Source organism: Schistocerca americana, chromosome 4 (assembly GCF_021461395.2).
Source record: "Schistocerca americana isolate TAMUIC-IGC-003095 chromosome 4, iqSchAmer2.1, whole genome shotgun sequence".
In the NCBI taxonomy this organism is placed as follows: Eukaryota; Metazoa; Arthropoda; class Insecta; order Orthoptera; family Acrididae; genus Schistocerca; species Schistocerca americana.
The window spans coordinates 738,546,659-738,568,773 of NC_060122.1; the positions used below are offsets into that span (position 1 = coordinate 738,546,659).

General features: G+C 44.2%; 1 protein-coding gene across 1 annotated transcript; it reads right to left on the reverse strand.

Annotated features, from left to right (window-relative positions):
• Positions 1–10,830: 10,830 nt before the first annotated feature.
• Positions 10,831–20,099, reverse strand: LOC124613767 (vegetative cell wall protein gp1-like). Its single transcript, XM_047142484.1, has 3 exons — positions 19,970–20,099; positions 16,526–17,023; positions 10,831–10,922 (listed from the first exon to the last, which is right to left on the reverse strand). Exons 1-3 carry the CDS (start codon positions 20,097–20,099, stop codon positions 10,831–10,833), a joined length of 720 nt encoding a protein of 239 aa, XP_046998440.1.
• Between the last annotated feature and the right edge of the window lie 2,016 nt (positions 20,100–22,115).

Consider the following 22,115-nt stretch of genomic DNA (forward strand, 5'->3'; position numbering starts at 1 on the left):
CAATGTACTGTGGAGACCTCACGCCCCACGTGTTGAGCAATTCGGCAGTACGTCCACTCGGCCTCCCGCATGCCCACTATACGCCCTCGCTCAAAGTCCGTCAACTGCACATACGGTTCACGTCCACGCTGTCGCGGCATGGTACCAGTGTTAAAGACTGCGATGGAGCTCCGTATGCCACGGCAAACTGGCTGACACTGACGGCGGCGGTGCACAAATGCTGCGCAGCTAGCGCCATTCGACGGCCAACACTGCGGTTCCTGGTGTGTCCGCTGTGCTGTGCGTGTGGTCATTGCTTGTACAGCCCTCTCGCAGTGTCCGGAGCAAGTATGGTGGGTCTGACACACCGGTGTCAATGTGTTCTTTTTTCCATTTCCAGGAGTGTAGTTGCCAGACCTCTGCTATTTGCTCAGTGGACTTTCTCTCAGCACTTGACAGACACCATTTGATGCTACCTCGATGGCTCGTCGCTGCTGCCTCAGATATAAGACAAATTAATGCTCTTTTTTATTTTTTATTGTATTACGCTGTTACATTATGCCTCATAATCCGATATCTGATCATCGCATTTTAACCGAAACACTAAATAATCGCGGTGGAGACTGCTTTTTAGTATCAGCATACAGAATATTATATTGTATGAAGGGAGGCAGATTAAAGTTTAAGGCGGGCCCGCCGTGAAAACGCAGTATTGTAGTTATTTACCTATATGTGCCGAACTTGCATTTATTTTCAGCAAACATTTTTAAAATTGTGTCCAGAAAAATCTACAATTATTGATTACACAAAATTTTAAACAACTGCAATCACTGCTGCAAATTTCTTAAAAAATCGATACAATTATTATTATTATTGTTATTATTATTGTAATGGTAATGTTACGAATGGCAGTGCCACTAAAGCAGGACCAAACAGTTTCCGAAATTCCTTCTCCAAAGAAGATAAAGTTAATATTCCTGAATTCGACTCGAGAACAACTGCCACCATCAGCAACGAAGAGGTAGATATCCTCGGTGTATCGAAGCAGCTTAAATCACTTAATAAAGGCAAGACTTTCTATCCAGACTATATACCAGTTAGGGTCTTTTCAGAGTATGCTAATACGATAGTTCCATGTTTAGCAATCATACACAACCGCTCGCTAGTCGAAAGATCTGTATCTAAAGACTGGTGAATTACCCAAGTCACACCAATACCGAAGAAAGAAAATAGGAGTAATCAACTGAATTACAGCCCCATATTGCTAAAGTCTATTTGCAGCAGGATTTTGGAACATATAGCGTATTAAAGCATTATGGGTTACCTTGAAGAAAACGCTTCAGTGAGAAACAGCCAATACGGATTCATAAAATATCTTTGTTGTGACACTCAAAAAGCTCTTTGTTCTCACGAAGTAATGAGTGCTATCGACAGGGAAAGTCAAATTTTATCCATATTTTTAAATTCCCAGAAGCTTTCTAATCAAATGGACTATCGTCTCAGTTGCGCCACTGGATTCGTGATTTCCTGTCAAAGAACAATAAATGTTCGTAGTAATAGAAGGAAAGTCATCGAGTCAAACCGAAATAATAAGCGATGTTTCGCAAAGAAGTGTTATAGGTCCTCTCGTGTCACTGCAGTTCCTGATCTATAAATACGCTTTAGGAGACAAATCGAGCCACCCTCTTAAATTTTTTGCAGAAGATGTTGTCATTAACCGTCATATAAAGCTTTCAGATGATCAAAACAAACTGCAAAACTATTTAGACAAGATATCTGCACAGTTCGAAAAGTGGTAACTGACTCTAAATAATGAAAATGAGAAGTCATCGACACGAGTAATAAAAGAAATCCGTTAAATTTCGCCTACAGGACAAAACACACAAATATAAAGTCTGTAAATTCAATTAAACTCTTAGGGATTGCAATTACGTATGAGCTAGATAATAGTTTCTTTTATTTCGTCTGTCTCAGTAGCAATGATATAAAATTCAGCTGTAGTGGTTATCGTTTTCCGAAAAATTACGAAGTACAGTAATGCGTAGAAACAGTATTTATGTCCATGTTTTAGGTACTCATATGCTTACAGACATACTTGTTTTTAACCGTAATTATTCATACAACATGGCGCCAAAATGCACAGCAAATTATACAGTGGTCAACAAGTGCCGTCACTGATCTTAGCCTATGCGTCTGTTGCTACTGACTGACGCAACCAAACTGCCAAGTATTACCTACAGTAGTCAACAGGACACCCTTGTAGGTGTACCCCTCATAAATACGCGCATGCGTATGTGGCTGCCTATTAGCTTTCACGGTGCTGCCCCATCATTGTCCTTTTTATTGATAAGATTTTAAAAGTAAAGTAGTATCAGATTTACATTACAGAAAATGTTGGCAATTTTGTTTTAGAAAATAACATGACATCCAAATGGAAATATCAGTTTTACATTACAGGAAATGTTAACTTTATTTTAACATAACAACGTAGAGTCTAAATGGAACATGCAAAGACAGGAGGCGACGATATAGATCGCCTCCCTGTATACAGCACTGTATTTTTGCAGCAGGGCATAGTACAAAGCGTTACTACCTTGTGTGGTGTCACAAGGCTTAGGCCTGTCCCACCCCTCATTAAATCGACCAAAAGTTATACGAATAATTGTAAGAACAGTTATTATTATTATGTTCTTTAAGTTTGTTTTGGGTTTTCAGAAATACTGTGGGCCGCGAGGGCGTCGAGCTTCCTGGGTCATTAAAACGGTATATACGAAGTCATATAACTAAGTGTAAATATTTGGACGATCCGATACCTGAGGAGCAGTTAGCCGAAATATTGTCTAGACTACCATTACAGGTTCAAAAAGAAGTATATTGTAAAGGTTGGGAAGATGTTTCACAATTATTATCTATTCTTGAGCATCTTGACACATTCACTAAACAACAAACAAATGTATTTAATAAATATAATAGTACACATCAGGGTAGTATGATCTCAAGTACATTTACTAATAACAACAATCACACAACACCGAACAATACTGGAAATACCACAAAAGGCACTTACAATAGTAAGGGCAAAGGTAAACAATCAGAATGGAATAGAAGCACAAATGATAAGTGCAAAGCGAAGTTTTCTAACAAATTTGAAGGACCTTACGAAATAACACAGATGCCATATCCAAAAGCAGTATATTTACGAGATGTACAAAACAACAGAGACATAGGCTTCTATAATGCGGAACATATTAAACGATTTATACCACAAGTACAGTGACAGAATTTTTTTATACTTTTGTAAGTCTTGTGCTGACTAGGGGATGGGTTTCATTTCTTTTATTAGTATATTTCTATTATTTTGGAGATTAATATTAATATATTTAAAAAAACAGAACACGACAACACATTAGAGAACTTGGACTTCAAGATATAGAGAGCTTAACATTTGCCGTAATAATGTCCTGCTTTCTAGGGGAGAAACAGTGGGAGAGATGTAAAGAACAAGGACATTATTGCGTCAGATAATATTAGTAAGTGATAGAGAAAAGGAACACGCAGATTTTTAAACGTATTAGCAAAGCACTGAGCACAAATTGAGATAAGGACGGGTACTGATATGGAGAAAAATTGTTTAAGTTCACACAAAAGCGTAAAAATATTCAAGATTTACAGGTAGCCAAAACATACCAAATTGTATTAGATATTAGGATAGAAGTGGGGGAAGTGAGAAGGATAGGGTTCTACTCGATCAAAGAAAATGGGGAGGTTCGCTGGTCCTTAGGTGTTATGAGGACTTACACGACCATGAAGGCGGGGTCCTTAAATGTTAGGGTTTATGGGGTTCTACTCAACCATTAGGTGAGGTTCCCTGAGTTAGGACCATTCCTTTTTGGTATATTACGGTGGCAACAAGGATAGGGGATTATGCAATGTTGTAGTCTACCTTCAAATCAGATGAAGAATAAAAACTTAAGGGCGAGAAGACTCTTTAGTGACGTATGATTTACGTATCTTATCCTCAAAAGCTCTGTACATTCAAACATATCAAAAATAGATATAATTTAACATGTTGAAAATGTTTGGTGTTTGCCAATTTGAATGAATTCGTATAGTTTGGAATTGATCTGACAATGCTGTTCCAAGTTTAGTGTGATTTACTAGAGGAAAACTAACTTTTATACAGAAATGTATGAGTTATTATTAACTCTCTGAAATGTACAAAACGAGAATAATTAGCATAAGTCTGGTCTACAGTGGGGGGATGTGGTGTCACAAGACTTAGCCCTGTTCCACCCCTCATTAAATCGACTAAGACTTATACGAATAATTGTAAGAACAGTTATTATTATGTTCTTTAAGTTTGTTTTTGGATTTTCAGAAATACTGTGGGAAGAAAGTTTATTTATGTTGCAGATAACGTGGAAGACGTTGCCCAACGATCACCACGAAAGTTCGACGTAGAGGCAAGTGGGCAAGGAATAAATCGAATGCTGCAAACTACCGCGAGCCATGGAAGAGCCTGGGCCGCGAGGGCGTCGAGATTCCTAGGTCCTTGTTGGACAACGTCGAAGGAAGAGATATTCTGCTTTCTCTTTGTAAACAGATCGATCGAGTCTTGAAAGGTTCATGTAAAACGTATAGGCGGGTGACACATTAGGTGGGACCCGATGCCTGTAATACTTCCACAGTTATTAAAAAATTGTTAAACGGCAAAACCAATAGTTCATCATTTATATAGGTAAAAAGTAGTAAAGACATAGGAAAGGGAGAGTTGCGGCGTCAGAACGAAAGGTGATACATCGCTCAGCAAAGAAGGAGGACGTAAACAGCGAGTGTTACGTGGTGAAAACAAATCAACTGATAAAATAGTAAGTCTGTAATTAAGCATAAGCCACGTAACACTACACTTGCGTACATGGAGTCAATGCTAAAACCCAAAATACGGTGTTCGTTGTTGCACGTTATGGACATACTGTCTAAAATAAGAAAAGGTGAAAGACATAAAACAGTTACAGCTTTACAAATTACACTATTAGTGTTACTTTAGGTATCAAACCCACAGTAACGCATTAAGCAAGCATTGCACAGCACCATACTGAACATCATCCGACACAATCATCAATCATGGCGCGAAGGCCGCATTCAAAACTTAACCTTATATCCGTGTTGAACATGTCAACATAATAATCATTGGTAAGAGTATTATATAAAATGCTGGTAACATGTCGTTGCATAGGGCTATATTTACAAAAGAGCATGTTACAAATGTTACAACTATTACCCGCCAGCACGAGGCGAGCAGATTTTGGCCATATACATTTGAACAAATGCGTTGAACGACTAAGTATGCACGTATGCTAAGTGCAGTAGTAATACAACGTAAGCCGTAAGCTTTTCGCTCAGAAAGGGAATTACCGTACATACCGCTGTCACTTACAGCACACCACATTTTTGTATGACCGATGCTTACTGTATCACACAATGCCTGGGTTGTGGAATCGAACTCCTTACCACCTTTCGTACCACGCAATAAAATTATTCTTATTAACACAAAATCTCTTATTTCTTAAAAGATTCATGAATAAAACATGAACGTATTATAAAAAAAATGAAGTACATGCCAACAATTTTAGACCTTCCTAAATTTCAGTACATAAACTGTTATTGTAGGCTAATTTCTATGGACAGTACCTGCAGCATGGCGCCATATATACTCCTGGAAATGGAAAAAAGAACACATTGACACCGGTGTGTCAGACCCACCATACTTGCTCCGGACACTGCGAGAGGGCTGTACAAGCAATGATCACACGCACGGCACAGCGGACACACCAGGAACCGCGGTGTTGGCTGTCGAATGGCGCTAGCTGTGCAGCATTTGTGCACCGCCGCCGTCAGTGTCAGCCAGTTTGCCGTGGCATACGGAGCTCCATCGCAGTCTTTAACACTGGTAGCATGCCGCGGCAGCGTGGACGTGAACCGTATGTGCAGTTGACGGACTTTGAGCGAGGGCGTATAGTGGGCATGCGGGAGGCCGGGTGGACGTACCGCCGAATTGCTCAACACGTGGGGCGTGAGGTCTCCACAGTACATCGATGTTGTCGCCAGTGGTCGGCGGAAGGTGCACGTGCCCGTCGACCTGGGACCGGACCGCAGCGACGCACGGATGCACGCCAAGACCGTAGGATCCTACGCAGTGCCGTAGGGGACCGCACCGCCACTTCCCAGCAAATTAGGGACACTGTTGCTCCTGGGGTATCGGCGAGGACCATTCGCAACCGTCTCCATGAAGCTGGGCTACGGTCCCGCACACCGTTAGGCCGTCTTCCGCTCACGCCCCAACATCGTGCAGCCCGCCTCCAGTGGTGTCGCGACAGGCGTGAATGGAGGGACGAATGGAGACGTGTCGTCTTCAGCGATGAGAGTCGCTTCTGCCTTGGTGCCAATGATGGTCGTATGCGTGTTTGGCGCCGTGCAGGTGAGCGCCACAATCAGGACTGCATACGACCGAGGCACACAGGGCCAACACCCGGCATCATGGTGTGGGGAGCGATCTCCTACACTGGCCGTACACCACTGGTGATCGTCGAGGGGACACTGAATAGTGCACGGTACATCCAAACCGTCATCGAACCCATCGTTTTACCATTCCTAGACCGGCAAGGGAACTTGCTGTTCCAACAGGACAATGCACGTCCACATGCATCCCGTGCCACCCAACGTGCTCTAGAAGGTGTAAGTCAACTACCCTGGCCAGCAAGATCTCCGGATCTGTCCCCCATTGAGCATGTTTGGGACTGGATGAAGCGTCGTCTCACGCGGTCTGCACGTCCAGCACGAACGCTGGTCCAACTGAGGCGCCAGGTGGAAATGGCATGGCAAGCCGTTCCACAGGACTACATCCAGCATCTCTACGATAGTCTACATGGGAGAATATCAGCCTGCATTGCTGCGAAAGGTGGATATACACTGTACTAGCGCCGACATTGTGCATGCTCTGTTGGCTGTGTCTATGTGCCTGTGGTTCTGTCAGTGTGATCATGTGATGTATCTGACCCCAGGAATGTGTCAATAAAGTTTCCCCTTCCTGGGACAATGAATTCACGGTGTTCTTATTTCAATTTCCAGGAGTGTATTATAGCACCCTGAAATTCATTAGCCTAGTTATTCCTAGTGTAATACAGTCTCCTGTAAGGTGGCTCTGTGCTCTAATACTCATTACGGGTTTTGGTCTCAAACCCACAATCCCTTTTACATCTGGTGCTATTCACTATGTGCCAGGAATATTACAAACCACTTATTACTTACACAACAATGAGAATGCAATTTCAAGTACAAGTGGCTTCCCGTGCCGATCTTTATGGCGATACTACATGCCATTAACAACCAAAACTACCTAACAAATCTTATGTGATCCAGACATGAAGGCATATAAGCAACGTAGACAGTAGTACATCAGGTCATATTGACAGTCAAAATTCTAGCGAAGTGCCAAGGCATGGATTATGGCTACAGGTTACTCACGGCCATGAACCCCGTACCACCGAATACGGCGCCTACACAAACCAGTATATTTATCGGTTCTAACCAAATGGAAAAATTCATAGGCTATTGTACACATTACCTCGCAGTTGCCTGGGGCAGCATGCCTCGAATAGGCAAATTACGAATAACATAAACTGTAACGATCACATAGCTAATGTTGTGTGGAAAGGAAACCAAAGGGTGTGATTTATTGGCAGAACACTTAGAAAATGTAACAGGTCTACTAAAGTGACAGCTTACACTATGTTTGTCGGCCCTCTTCTGGAGGATTTCTGTGTAGTATGGGACTCGCATCAGAGGATAAGTCCAAAGAAGGGCAGCTCTTTTTGTATCATCGCGAAATTCGGGAAAGAGTGCCAAGGATATTCTAATCGGATCGGAATAGTAATCATTAAAGCAAAGGCGATTACGGTTGCAGCACGATCTTCTCACGAAATTTCAGTCACCAACTTTGTGCTCAGTGTGTTGTTGGCACTTAGCTACATAGGGAGGAATGAACATCACAATAAGATAAGAAAAAATCATAGTTCTCACGGAGAGATTAAAGTGTTCGTTTTACCCGCGCGCTGTTCAAGAGCGGAACGGTAGAGAAATAGCCTGCAGGTGGTTGAATGAGGCCTCTGCCAGGTACTTAATTGTTAATTACAGAGTAATCGTGTAGCTGTAGATGAAAATTTATTTTGCGGTCGTCATTGGAATCACACAATTACACAATCCAACTCCATAATAGTTCAATAATACGATGGTTATAGGGACCATTACAGTTTATTATTATTATATAAAGGGTGTCTGCTCTCCTGTCTGTCCAATATTTTTTCATTGTTTCAGATCCTTTTTTTCTTTTTCATTTGAGATCACCCTTCGTTTAGCACTTTTATTGATCTTCGTTTGCAGTCTGGTTTGTGTGTTTTGTAATATTTTGGTTTTCTTCCGTTTTGTTCTTTTAGGTCATCTATGTGTACTGGAGTTTTCTCATACCTTTTTTAATTTCTGTAATCCATTTAATGTTGCTTTTACCACTTCACAATTGTTCTACTCCACATTTTTTCTATTATTCTCATGCTAATTTTGTTTTCTTGTGTTCTGATCGGATATTGAAAGAATGAGACGCATTTCTTCCTGCTCATGTTCGTTACGGGTCCTATTTCCCTGCATAATGTTTCATTGGGGCCTGTTTTCCAATGCCCATGTTCTTCATGTTGTTTATTTATGCATTTCCTGATTATTATTCTTTCTGTCTTGAGTATTCTGTCATTTTATACCGTACTAGTTGTTTTTGAAGATTGTTTTAGCTGCATGTGTTATTTCTGGCTGTGTAACTGTTTTAAAATGTTTTAATTTTGCAGTTTTCGAGGGACTTTTTTGTTTATGTACTTTTGGTAATGTAATTTGCCGTTTTCAGTTTCTTTTTTCTGTTTTACCATGCCGGTTTCTCATTTATGTTCTATGTTACGATTCATCTAAATATTTAAATTGAAAACAATTTTGATTTCTTGTTTTTCCTATTGAAATTTTGTTTACGAGTGGTGGATGAGTCAGCATAATCTATGCTTTTGTAAACGATATTCTAAGACAGATTTCCTGTGTTATTGTTTGTAGCGATTTAACTTGTCATTCTTCTGGAACATTATTGGCAAGGAGAGCAAGATCATCAGCAAATCCGAAGTAGTTTAAACTTAGATAATTTATGGAGTTTCTCGTTCTCACGTTGTCTGGTTTATCCTTCTACCATTCTCTCTCTACACATTCCAGAGCACAGTCGAACAGTAATGGTGTTAAGCAACGAACCAGTCTTAAGCGAGCTTTTATGAGGAATCTCTGTACGTACATCTTCTCAGAGATGGTTGCGGGACTCGGCTGTTCGATACAGGATGTCAAATTAAACACGTTTCAGCCTTCTAGTTTCCAACCTTATTTTATTTGGCAACCAGTTTCAGCGTTTTACTACTCCGTCTTTGATCACAACCGAGGTAGAATCTTCCTACACGTCGGTCAGGGACCTCAAGATGGCGTATAAAACGCTGAAACTGGCTGCCAAATAAAATAAGGTTGGAAAATAGACGGCTGAAAGGTGTTTAATTTGGCATTCTTTATGAAGAGTGATTAAGAAATTTTTCATATAAATATGAATATTGATTTGGTATTGATTGGAGTAAGTTAGTTTCATTAGTTCCGGATGAAATTCCAGATTCTTTAGAATTTTTTAATAATTTTGTAGTAGCTTCTGGAATTGGTTTTGTGGTAACTATCTTCTTTGGAGTTTATTATGTCTTTACGAAACCCTGTCTAACGTTTCGTGTAAATTTTTTTTCCCTTTCGTTTAAGAGGCTGATGGCAGCTTCTTCTGTTTTAAGTGTCTGAAACATTAACCAAATGTTCAAATGTGTGTGAATTCCTAAGGGGCCAAACTGCTGAGATCATCGGTCCCTAGGCTTACACACTACTTAAAGTAACTTATGCTAAGAGAAACACTCACCCATGCCCGAGGGAGGTCTCGAACCTCCGGCAGGAGGAGCCGCGCAATCCGTGACATGGCGCCTCTAACTACGCGGCCACGGCGCGCGGCGAAACATTAACCATGTTTGGTGTCTTTCTTCGTGGAATTTGTCGCATTCTTCTGTCTACCAAGTATTTTTTCTTCATGCTTCTAGGGAACTAGGCTCTCGGCTTGTTTGAGACCTGATACCCGTTCTAATAGATTAGCTGTTAATTTAATGGTTTGTATTTTATGTTGATATTTACCATTTCCATTTTATACAACATTGGAGACTGCAGATATTCCAGCCACTCAGTGCAGAAAGTTTGGTTATAATGATGAGTGGTAACAGCAACACGGTACAAACAGACTGTCAGCGTAGGTATTTTATCAAAAGACCTGAGTGCAGTGGTACAGTACTTTTGTAAATGGGGACTTCGACCGAACGCTAACAAAGCTGAATCCATTTGTTTTCATCTGAGTAATGTCCTAGCCAACCAAGAACTGGATGTAGTTTTAGAAGCTAGTCATTTGGCTCATAACAAATACCCACAGTACCTTGGAGTTATACTTTACAGGATACTGTCATTTAAACAGCTGCTAAAAAAGTCTGCAGCTAATTTGAGTTCAAGAAATAATATTATCGTTTTCTCCTTGAAATAGGACGGTCTCGGCTGCAAAATCTTTTTTATTTACAGGAAATGAAGCTTTTCGCCCTTTTGGGGCATCATCAGATTGGCGTAAGAATTAATGTGGAAAACCAACATCCGTCCATTAATGTGTGCATTTCCTGTAAATAGAAAAGATTTTGCAACCAAGACTGTCTTATTTCAGGAACCTGTTGCTGTACCAGCTGTCCAGTATGAAATTGAATCAATTTTAAAATAATATTCTTCAAAAGCTATGTCGACCTTACGATCATCTGTCGACAAACATCAGCCGCTTGCTTATAACTGGTAGATATGCAACTGTATCAAACAATGTGGATTGTAACTGGCATAATAAAGTCTCTTCCAGTATTCTAGGTACACCTGGGAAGAAAGAGGAATCTTCTGAGGGAAAAAAAAACTCAAAATTTCAGATTGTGTAAACTGCACTGTTTATTGGTTTGTTGATTACAGCTGCCTTACGTGTTTCGATTGTGCATCTCGCAAAAGCCTACATATTTAAATTGGATATACAGTACCAAGTCATGTGCTGCTAGCAACAGACAGGAACACATGCCTGTTGCTAGCAAAAGATGAGTAGGTGCTTTGTATCCATATGTTTAGTATAGACGGAGTATTTAAATATGAGGGATTTTATGTATGCCTTTGAAAATTATAATTGGTTGGTTGATTTGGGGAGGGGACCAAACAGCGAGGTCATCGGTCCCATCGGATTAGGGAAGGATGGGGAAGAAAGTCGACCGTGCCCTTTCAAAGGAACCATCCAGACATTTGCCTGAAACGATTTAGGGAAATCACAGAAAACCTGAATCAGGATGGCCGCATGCGGATTTGAACCGTCATCCTCCCGAATGCGAGTCCAGTGTACTAACCACTGCGCCACCTCGCTTGGTTGAAAATTATGTATAATCGAAACTCGTAAGGCAGCTATAATCAATAAACAGTGAGATTAAGACAATTCGATTTTTTTTAGCGCAACATCATCCCTACGTCTTGCGCTGAATTTTTGCAGATCACTAATAATAACAAATCTGATAGAACCAGCAGCTGAAAATTCATGAGGACATACCCGCTATCTCAAAGAACAGACTCCCTCCAGACGACCCTCTTTAGAACAGCCAGCAACCTGGCGGACCATAACTTCAATCTCCACGAAACCTGGACGCAAGAATGGTATAACAACACTCCATCACAGCTCCATTGCTTTCTCCAAGCTAACAGCAAACCATATGAACTTGATCTGTTCCAGAGGACATGAAGAACACTCAGCAAGATCCGGACTAACCATGGGATATACGACGACATAGTATTTAGATGGGAAAAGACTCCCACTGTGCAGTTCGCCTCTGGCGCTTCAAGACATATCCTCGGAAACATTGTTGGATAGTGCCTTCGAAATTCGTACCTGTCAACTCCTCGGACTTCTTCAAATAGTTCAAATGGCTCTGAGCACTATGGGACTTAACATCTAAGGTCATCAGTCCCCTAGAACTTAGAACTACTTAAACCTAACTAAGCTAAGGACATCACACACATCCATGCTCGAGGCAGGATTCGAACCTGCGACCGTAGCGGTCGCGCGGTTCCAGACTGTAGCGCCTAGAACCGCTCGGCCACTCCGGCCGGCCCTCGGACTTTTTGGACACTACTGCAGATGTGACAAATTACATAAATAATACGTCTGTAAATCTGTAAATGATATGCATATTTTCGTTGTGTTTTCAAAGTGACATGTAATTGTCATACGATTTAACTGTATACAACATTATTACACGAGAAATGAATGAAATGTATGCCAAGTAAGATCAACTCTTGAAGTGAAGCATTTTTTGGATACAACTACTTGGCAATCGATCAGCGAGGTGAATACTGTTAGTCTACGTTTCCCCAAAGAATAATAATAATAATAATGTTGATTGCACAAAAAATAAGGTGCGTAAAACTTAGAGAGGATGAGACTACATATCGTTTAAAATAGTATTTTAGGTGTTTTCAAATGGCTCTAAGCACTACGGGACTTAACAGCTGAGATCATCAGTCCCCTACACTTAGAACTACTTAAACCTAACTAACCTAAGGACATCACACACATCCATACCCGAGGCAGGATTCGAACGTGCGACCGTAGCAGCAGCGCGTTGCCGGACTGAAGCACCTAGAACCGCTCGGCCACATAGGCCGGCTCTTAGGTGTGTTCTCACGTTAATATGCTCATCATCGAGAGGCCAAAAATAAAAATGAACGAGTAATATTGGACGCTCATATGCCGACCAGCAATGGAGGTGCTTTACATTTTTTGAAAGCAGATAAAAAGGAGAGAAAAGAACTTTCTAACACAACGAGACTAAAAGAAGGAAAAGTTGGTTGGATACATCCTGAGGCAGCAAGGAATAGTTAATCTGAAAATGAAAGGCTGTGTGGGAGTAAAACTTGTAGAGGTAGACCAATGCGAGGTTCGAGCGAACGGGTTAAAATTGATGTAGTAGTTCGGCAGAGATGAAGAGATTTGGTCAAGGTAGACTAGCATGGAGAGGTGCATCAAAAAAGCCTTCAGACTGGAGACAACGATGATAACAGCACCACCACCACAACCAACAACAGCAACAACAACAACTAGAAATTCCGTTACTGGACTGTACACAACTCTCGAGAGTTTCACCAAAGACCTTCTCATTTTTTCGTTTTAAGTGTTGTGCGGGTTTTCAGTTTTGAAGAAATCGCTATCATGGTAAGTTCCGAACACTTTGCGACGAGTTGTGAAAATTTTTCTCGCCACCATTCGCATAGCCGCGCGGGATTAGCCGAGCGGTCTCGGGCGCTGCAGTCATTGACTGTGCGGCTGGTCCCGGAGGAGGTTCGAGTTCTCCCTCGGGCATGGGTGTGTGTGTTTGTCTTAAGGATAATTTAGGTTAAGTTGCGTGTAAGCTTAGGGACTGATGACCTTAGCAGTTAAATCCCGTAAGATTTCACACGCATTTGAACGAATCGCTTATTGTGAAGAATGTGATTGACATGACGCCTATTTTCCACTGGATTGTGTTCCATCTGACACTACACGTCACTGCTATGCCATTTTGCAGGAAATGTTTCTAAGTCGTTTCATTATTGGGTCATAACGCAGGGGCAGTTCTTGTGATGTAGGGGGCGGGGTGAGCGATGAAGATTAATAAGGAATTAGAATTAAAACTTCAAACTGCCAAGAACGCTATAGTATAGTCACTTTTCCACTGGATTGTGTTCCATCTGACACTACACGTCACTGCTATGCCATTTTGCAGGAAATGTTTCTAAGTCGTTTCATTATTGGGTCATAACGCAGGGGCAGTTCTTGTGATGTAGGGGGCGGGGTGAGCGATGAAGATTAATAAGGAATTAGAATTAAAACTTCAAACTGCCAAGAACGCTATAGTATAGTACAGTAGACATTTTAGCTGTTTGAAGTTTTACGAGAGGAGTTAAACAGCTAATGCTACAAAAATTTTTTTCCAGCAATATCGGTTGAAAACTGCGGAATTTGTTGTGGAACATCGTGGAATATTCCCGCTTCGGCCACTATAGTTTTTCATGGAGTGTCGATAGGTGGCAGCGCTATACGTTGCCTTCAAAATGACGTCTGTAACGGAGGTGCATTCTAAGCAGAGAGCTGTTGTTGTGTTTCTTTTGGCGGAAAGCCGGAGAGCACCGTAGATATTAATAGGCGCGTTCAGAATGTCTACGGAGACCTGACAGTGAAAAAAAGCTCAGTGAGTCGTTGAGCGAGGCTTCTGTCGTCATCGCAACGAGGTCACGCAAACTTGGCCGATCTTCCGCATGCCAGCTGGTCCACACAGCTGTGACTGCTGCAGTGTTGGACCGTGCGGACACTCATTCGGGATGACCAACGTGTCAGTGAAACACCTCGTTGCTCAACTAGTCATCTCTGTTGGTAGTGCTGACATTTGTTCATCAGTTGCGGTATCCGAACGGTATGCCTGTTGGATTCCTCGCCGCCTAACAGAAGGCTATAAAGTGCAAACGAAGAAGAATTTGTGCGGAATTGCTTGCACGTCACAATGCTGATTGTGACAAATTTTTGTCGAACATCATCACAGGTGATGAAACGTGGGATCATCACTTCGAACCGGAAACAAAACGGCAGTCCATGGAGTGGCCCCACATTACCTATCACGTTTAAAGCCGTACCCCATAACTGGTAAAGTCTTGACGACTGTCTTCTGGGACCCTGAATGGTTTATTCTGTTTGTGCAATCCCATGGTGCAACGATCAACTCGGAAGTCTGCGGTGCTACCACCAGAAAATTGAAGAAAGGACATCAGCGTTTCGGTCACCACAAAAACTGCAAACGAACATCTCATTCTCAATGACAAGGCAAAACCTCATAAAAGTCTGCGCACCTGAGAATAGCTCACAAAATTTCATTGCACTGTCCTTCCTCATCCACCCTAAGGCCCGGATGTCGCATCTTCTGACTTCCATCTGTGTGGCCCAGTGGAGGCTACACTCCGCGGGGAACAGCACGGGCAGGTTATCGATGAAGCAAGGCGTTGGCGACTTCGACCAGTAGATTGGTACCATGTGAGCGTACAGGCCCTACCAGTGAAGTGGCGTGAGGCCGTCGTATTGAAAGGAGATTACGCTGAAAAATAGGGTTTTGCAGCCAAAAGATCGGAAAATAGTATGGTGTTTGAAATCCTGAATAAAATAAACCTGCTTTCAATAAAAAAATAATGTGTTGCATTACTTATAGAACGCCCCCCATTCTTAGAACTTCATGGACAGTTCGTTTCACTGATCTGAGCCCCAGAGAATACTTTCACATGAGTATCTAAAACGCAAACTGTAAAAATGTCCATATTCGTCGGGAGACTGTGAAGACCCAGCTTGAAACAATACAAATCTAAATCTTCTTATCTGTTGCTGTACAAATGTCTCATGGCTCGGTACCAGAATGTTGCGTAACCAGTTGTGAAATGCGTGATATATTTAGCACGACGTGTTTCGGGACTACGTCACCCCTTTATCAAAAGCTTTTGACGATTCCTAATGGGATATAAGCTTTAAGCGTGTGGTAATGAGATAACGTAGTCTCGAAACAAATTGTGCTAAAAATATCACGAAGTTTAGAACTGGTGACATAAGTTTTGTGGCGGCGTTCGTAGCGACAAGCAATTCGCTGTAGAAACGGCTTACGAAGTCACCGCCACACTTTTAATAGCGGGCCGACCGGTCCGCTGGAACAGTGAACAGAAAGATGAAAACCCAAACACTCTGATTAAATAAAAGTCGGTACTTATCTTTATTAACGAAGATACAGAAACACAGTAGTGAACTCCGTGTCTACAGAAATCTGTCTAGTTCGAGTCGGAGCGGCTAGGTCAGCGTCGGCTGACGACAAACAACAACTCTGCTGCGATGAACACACAACTGACTAGCAAGTACACAATTCGGTGGCGAGTATACAACTGAGCGGCGAATACAGAACTGTCCTACCGCTCGCGACTCCAGCGCTTAAGAACCCAGAAGCCAGGGGTGGCGCGCGCAGACTTGCGGCGATTTCCTGTCTCGCTGGCGCTGCTTACGCGGACGGCGTCCGGACTTTGATGCTGCCAACCTTTTGGCAGCGGGCTCGGGTGGCATTACTGGCTAGGATATAACACTCCTCCCCCCCAAATCGCCGCACCGTCGTGGAATAATGACGTGGCGAGCGTCGACGGCGGGGGAGGGGACTGGCCGCAGGCGTAGCAGAAGAGACCGGGGCGGAGACTGTCGTCGGTGGCAGTCCCCGGTCCGCACCCCAGCATTGGCTGCGCGGGGCCTCGGGAAACACCGACTGAAAACCGAGGTCAGGGTGCACGCCTGTGACCACGGGCGCAGCTTCTGGTACTGGACGCGACGAGGCGTCGGGACCCACGAAGAGAGGCAGCGTCTCCTGACGCTGCGTCGACGGCTGCTGAGTGGGCGCCGGACAAGGCGCTGCGGGGTCAGATTCCTTGGGGGTGCCCAAGGAAAGCGGCTGCAGGACAGGCTGCACAGCCACCGCTTGGGAAGGCGGCCCGGCTGAGGGGTCGACGTCCATCAGCTCCGAAGGCGGTGGCGACTGAAGAGGGACCGCAGGCGCCGGAGCGACCACCTGGGGCGCTCCCGGATGAAGCTGCGCGGGAGGCATCAACGGGACGGGCTGTCGGCGTGGTAGCGGCGACGGCTGCTGCTGCTGCCCTGGGGGCGGCAGCGAAGTCGGAAGGCGCGGCTGGAACCCGCCGTGGACCAAATCCGTAGACAAAGAACGAGCGGCAGAATCCGGGCGGCCAGCGCGGCGCAACTGGTTCTGATGCCTCCTGTGCACCCCAGTAGCACCTTGAAGAGTATAAAAACCGCGACCCTGGACACTTATCACGGTACCACGTTCCCAACGATGGCGACCGTGATAAACGCGTGCGATGCTCAGAAGCGGCGGGTCGATCCGGGGGGTGCAACAACCGTAGTAGGGTGCGATGACGACGGCCGTGGAGAAGCTCCGCAGGCGAAGGGCCGTCGCGTGGCGTGGTCCGGTACGACGACAGGAACGTGATGAGGGCCTGCTGACGAGAGTGCGTAGCACGAAGGCGGTCCATATGATCCTTGAATGTGCGTACAAAACGTTCCGCTGCACCATTCGATTGAGGGTGGAACGGCGGAGTAAGAACATGGCGAATGCCATTGGCAGAACAAAAACTTTCAAATTCAGCAGAGGTAAATTGTGGACCATTGTCAGACACTAAAACTTCTGGAAGACCCTCAATACAAAAAATTGAAGTCAACGCCTGTATAGTTTGTGCAGACGTTGTAGACTGCATGGGCACAACAAACGGAAAATTACTAAATGCATCTATCACGATGAGCCAACGAGAATTCCAATATGGACCAGCGAAATCAATATGTACTCGGTGCCAGGGACCGGCAGGGCGTGCCCACTCAAAATAGCGTTGAGGCGGAGCAGCTTGGTGTTCGGCACACGTCGAACAATCTGTAGACATCTGCGTAATCTGCTTATCAATGCCGATCCATGTACAATGACGGCGGGCAAGCTGCTTGGTGCGGACCACTCCCCAATGACCTTGATGCAACAAGTCGAGGACCTTGGATTGGAGCACTTGGGGAACCACTACACGAAGCTGGTCATTCTCAGTGCGTAACAGCAAAACTCCGTGCGAAACAGACAACAGATGACGTTGCGGATAATAGCGACGAACCACAGGATCCGATATGTCCTTTGCCTTGGACGGCCAACCACGTTGAACAAAACGTAATAGTAAACTCAGATGAGGATCCGTAGCTGTCTCACGTGCCACCTGACGATAATCAATCGGAAAATCCCGGAGGGATTGATGCTCATCGGCGTCAATCTGATGGCAAGAGTCGTCAGAGGAATCGAAGACATCATCCGCAGCAATCGGCAATCTAGAAAGCGCGTCAGCGTTTGCATGCTGAGCTGTAGGGCGATACAGTATCTCATACTGGTATTGTGATAACAAAAGAGCCCAACGTTGTAGTCTCTGAGCTGCCCGCTGAGGAACTGGTTTAGACGGATGAAACAGTGACGTCAGGGGCTTGTGATCTGTTACTAAATAGAATGGTCTACCATAGAGGTAGTGATGGAATTTTGTGACACCGAACACAATAACCAACGCTTCCTTGTCCAATTGGCTATAATTACACTGAGCTTTGTTTAGCAATTTAGATGCGAACGCAATAGGACGTTCGGTGTTACCGACTCGGTGAGACAACACAGCACCGAGGCCGAAAGAAGAGGCATCACAAGCGAACACCAGAGGCTTGTTAGGGTCGTAATGGACCAGACAACGATCATTCAATAAAGCCTCTTTAAGCTGCTGAAAGGCTAATTGGCAATCAGCTGACCACACAAACGGAACATTCTTACGGCGGAGACGATGCAACGGTGCAGCAATCTGTGATGCATTAGGTATAAACCTAATATAATATGTCAATTTGCCAAGAACTGCTTGCAATTCCTGCAGATTGCGAGGGGCGGGCAAATCGCGAATAGCTGCTAAATGTGACTGGGAGGGATGACTGCCTTGAGCATTAATAACATGTCCCAGATACTCCATCTCCGTAAGGAAAAATGAACATTTATCGATGTTGCAACGTAGGCCTGCCTGAGACAACACTGTAAACAAACACTCCAAATTACGGAAATGTTCCGCAGGCGTCCGACCGGACACAACAATATCGTCTAAATAGTTGCAACACGATGGCACATTAGCCAGAAGTTGTGACAAAAAACGCTGAAAAACAGCTGGAGCTGATGCACAACCAAAAGGCAAACGCAGAAAACGGAACAACCCCAACGACGTGTTTATGACAAAATACTGTTGTGATTGCTCGTCGAGGGGCAATTGCAAATATGCTTCACGGAGATCAATTTTGGAAAAGAAACGAGCTTCCCCTAACTTATCCATCAGCTCGTCCGGTCTAGGCAAAGGAAAAGAATCAATGACAGTCTGAGGATTAACAGTCGACTTAAAATCAGCACACAAACGTAACTTTCCAGACGGTTTCTTTATAATAACTAAGGGAGAAGCCCACTGACTCGCTGAAACGGGTTGAATAACACCGTTGTTTTGCCAACGACGAAGTTCATCTGCTACAGGTGCCCGGAGGGCGTGAGGCACTGGACGAGCACGAAAAAATCGAGGCTGAGCATTATCTTTTAACGTAATATGAGCGGCAAAGTTTGCAGCACAACCTAGTTCGTCTTTAAATATGTCACTGTATTGTTTACACAAATCGGTTATGCTGTCTTGAGGAACAACAACAGAATTAATTTGCAATACATTGTCTTGGATAGACAGGCCAAACAAGTCAAAACAGTCCAATCCGAAAATGTTTACACTGTCTGTAGCGCGGAGCACTGTGAATGAAACTGTTTTTGTATTGCCACGGAATGTGGCTGGCACGCTACATACACCTAACACAGGAATTTGTTCTCCACTATAAGTAGCCAAAGAATGTTTTGCCGCTGAAAGTTTAGGGCGGCCGATAGCCGCATACGTAGCACTATTTATGAGAGTCACAGACGCACCAGTGTCTAATTGAAAATTGAAGGTCTTATCCTGGATGCGTAGCTTCACAAATAGTTTATTACACTGTCTCTGGATCGGTGAGTGGAGGCGGAAGACACAAAATCAGCGCGTTTAGCGCGTGTTCGCTGCTTACGACAACTCGTGGGTTGGGCGGGTGGAACAACAACTCCCGCTTCACTTGCAGTCTGTACATTACGTTTTACAGCGTTTGAATTACGCTTGGGTCGCATAGCAGAGGGCTGGGTGGGTGGCTTATTGCGAACAAGTTTATTACCCACACGAACCGTGGAAGAGTCTTTAAACGCGACCTTCTGGGCGGGCTGGCTTCGAAGAACATGAATATCCATGGGCTGGGCAGCACTAGAATTGTTCTTGCGTTTACGCAAACAAACAGTCTGGATGTGTCCTTTCCTTTGACAAAAGTGACAAACCGCGTTTCTTAACGGGCAACGTTCACGAGGATGAGCAAGAACACACTTAGGGCAAGACTTAACTCCATCATTTTGCACACGCGGCTGACGAATGTGTTTAACATGACGCGGCCGGCTAGTGTTTACAGTCTGACTCTGCCGGTGGGGCCGCGGGCGTGACATAACCTGCTTAGCACAGGCAATTTGAGAAATACATGGCTGATCGAACTCACACTCAGGATAGTCAAAAGTATCTTGGGCTTCAATGATGTTCATCACAGTCTCTAATGACGGGTCAGGCAACTTTAAGATAGCAGCACGAATACGAGAATCTGCAATGTTTTGAGTAATAGCGTCTCGTAACATGACATCACTGTAGGAAGCTCCACACACACAATTAAATCGGCACTGACGGGCGAGGCCCCGTAAATCTGTTAACCACTGTTTATTAGATTGATGTGGCAGTTTCTTTAATCTGAAGAACTTGAATCTGGCTGCTGCCACATGAACTCGCGACTCGAAATACTCAGCAAGCTTGTTAACAACAACGTCATAGTCTAAAGCTTCTGACTTGGATTCCGGGAACAACTTACAAAGTAGTCGATAGACTTCCACGCCTGCAGTGGAAATTAAATAAAGCTGCCGCTCAGTACCCGTGATTTTGTAGACTGTCATGTGCGCCTGCAACTGCGCGAAATATTCTCGCCATTCTTCTCTTGATGCATCAAAAGCACGGAAAGGTGGTGCTGCCTGTGCTTGTTCCTTTTGTGTTGGAGGATTAGCCGCTTGTTTGGCGATTGCTTCCACCAGACTTTGTATTTGCTGACTCTGTAACAAGATCAACTGTTGTAGTTCGGCAGACATAGTGAACACAAATTAAACCAGCCCCCAAAATTTTATCGCTATAATTAGTATAACCAGAAACAAGTTGAACCAGCCCTGCACACGAGTTCGGAAGCCCTCGTCGCCAGTTTTGTGGCGGCGTTCGTAGTGACAAACAATTCGCTGTAGAAACGGCTTACGAAGTCACCGCCACACTTTTAATAGCGGGCCGACCGGTCCGCTGGAACAGTGAACAGAAAGATGAAAACCCAAACACTCTGATTAAATAAAAGTCGGTACTTATCTTTATTAACGAAGATACAGAAACACAGTAGTGAACTCCGTGTCTACAGAAATCTGTTTAGTTCGAGTCGGAGCGGCTAGGTCAGCGTCGGCTGACGACAAACAACAACTCTGCTGCGATGAACACACAACTGACTAGCAAGTACACAATTCGGTGGCGAGTATACAACTGAGCGGCGAATACAGAACTGTCCTAGCGCTCGCGACTCCAGCGCTTAAGAACCCAGAAGCCAGCGGTGGCGCGCGCAGACTTGCGGCTATTTCCTGTCTCGCTGGCGCTGCTTATGCGGACGGCGTCCGGACTTTGATGCTGCCAACCTTTTGGCAGCGGGCTCGGGTGGCATTACTGGCTAAGATATAACAATAAGATTCTCAGTACTGCCGAAACTTCTTAATGGATTTAAATGGTGCATATTTGTATAGGGATATGAGCGGAAGGAACAGACAGACATATACGATACATACTGTTGAACCGCTAAACTAATAGAAAGCCCCTGTAAGCTTGTGTGACACCTACTGTCCGTGCAAATTAAGTTGACATTTCACGCGGTGGCTAAAGGGGCGACAGCAAAGGCATTTATCACTCACAGTCGCTCTTTTCAGCCACAGCACAGAACGGCTCAAATGATTCAAAGAGGGGGGAGGGGGGGGGGGTGGCTCTGAGCACTATGGGACTTAACTTCTGAGGTCATCAGCCCCCTAGAACTTAGAACTACGTAAACCTAACTAACCTAAGGACTTCACACACATACATGCCCGAGCCAGGATTCGAACCTGCGACCGTAGCGCCTAGAACCGCTCAGCCACCAACGGCCGGCCGCTGTGTAT

Excerpts from the sequence above, each read along its gene's own strand:
- LOC124613767 (XM_047142484.1), bottom strand. The coding sequence starts at position 20,099 with ATGGATATTCATGTTCTTCGAAGCCAGCCCGCCCAGAAGGTCGCGTTT. Across the intron at positions 17,024-19,969 it reads CTCTGCTATGCGACCCAAGC|GTGCTACTGGGGTGCACAGG; the intron begins GTAATTCAAACG and ends ATACTCTTCAAG. Across the intron at positions 10,923-16,525 it reads AGCTGCGCCCGTGGTCACAG|ATGATCGTAAGGTCGACATA; the intron begins GCGTGCACCCTG and ends GTTTGTCGACAG.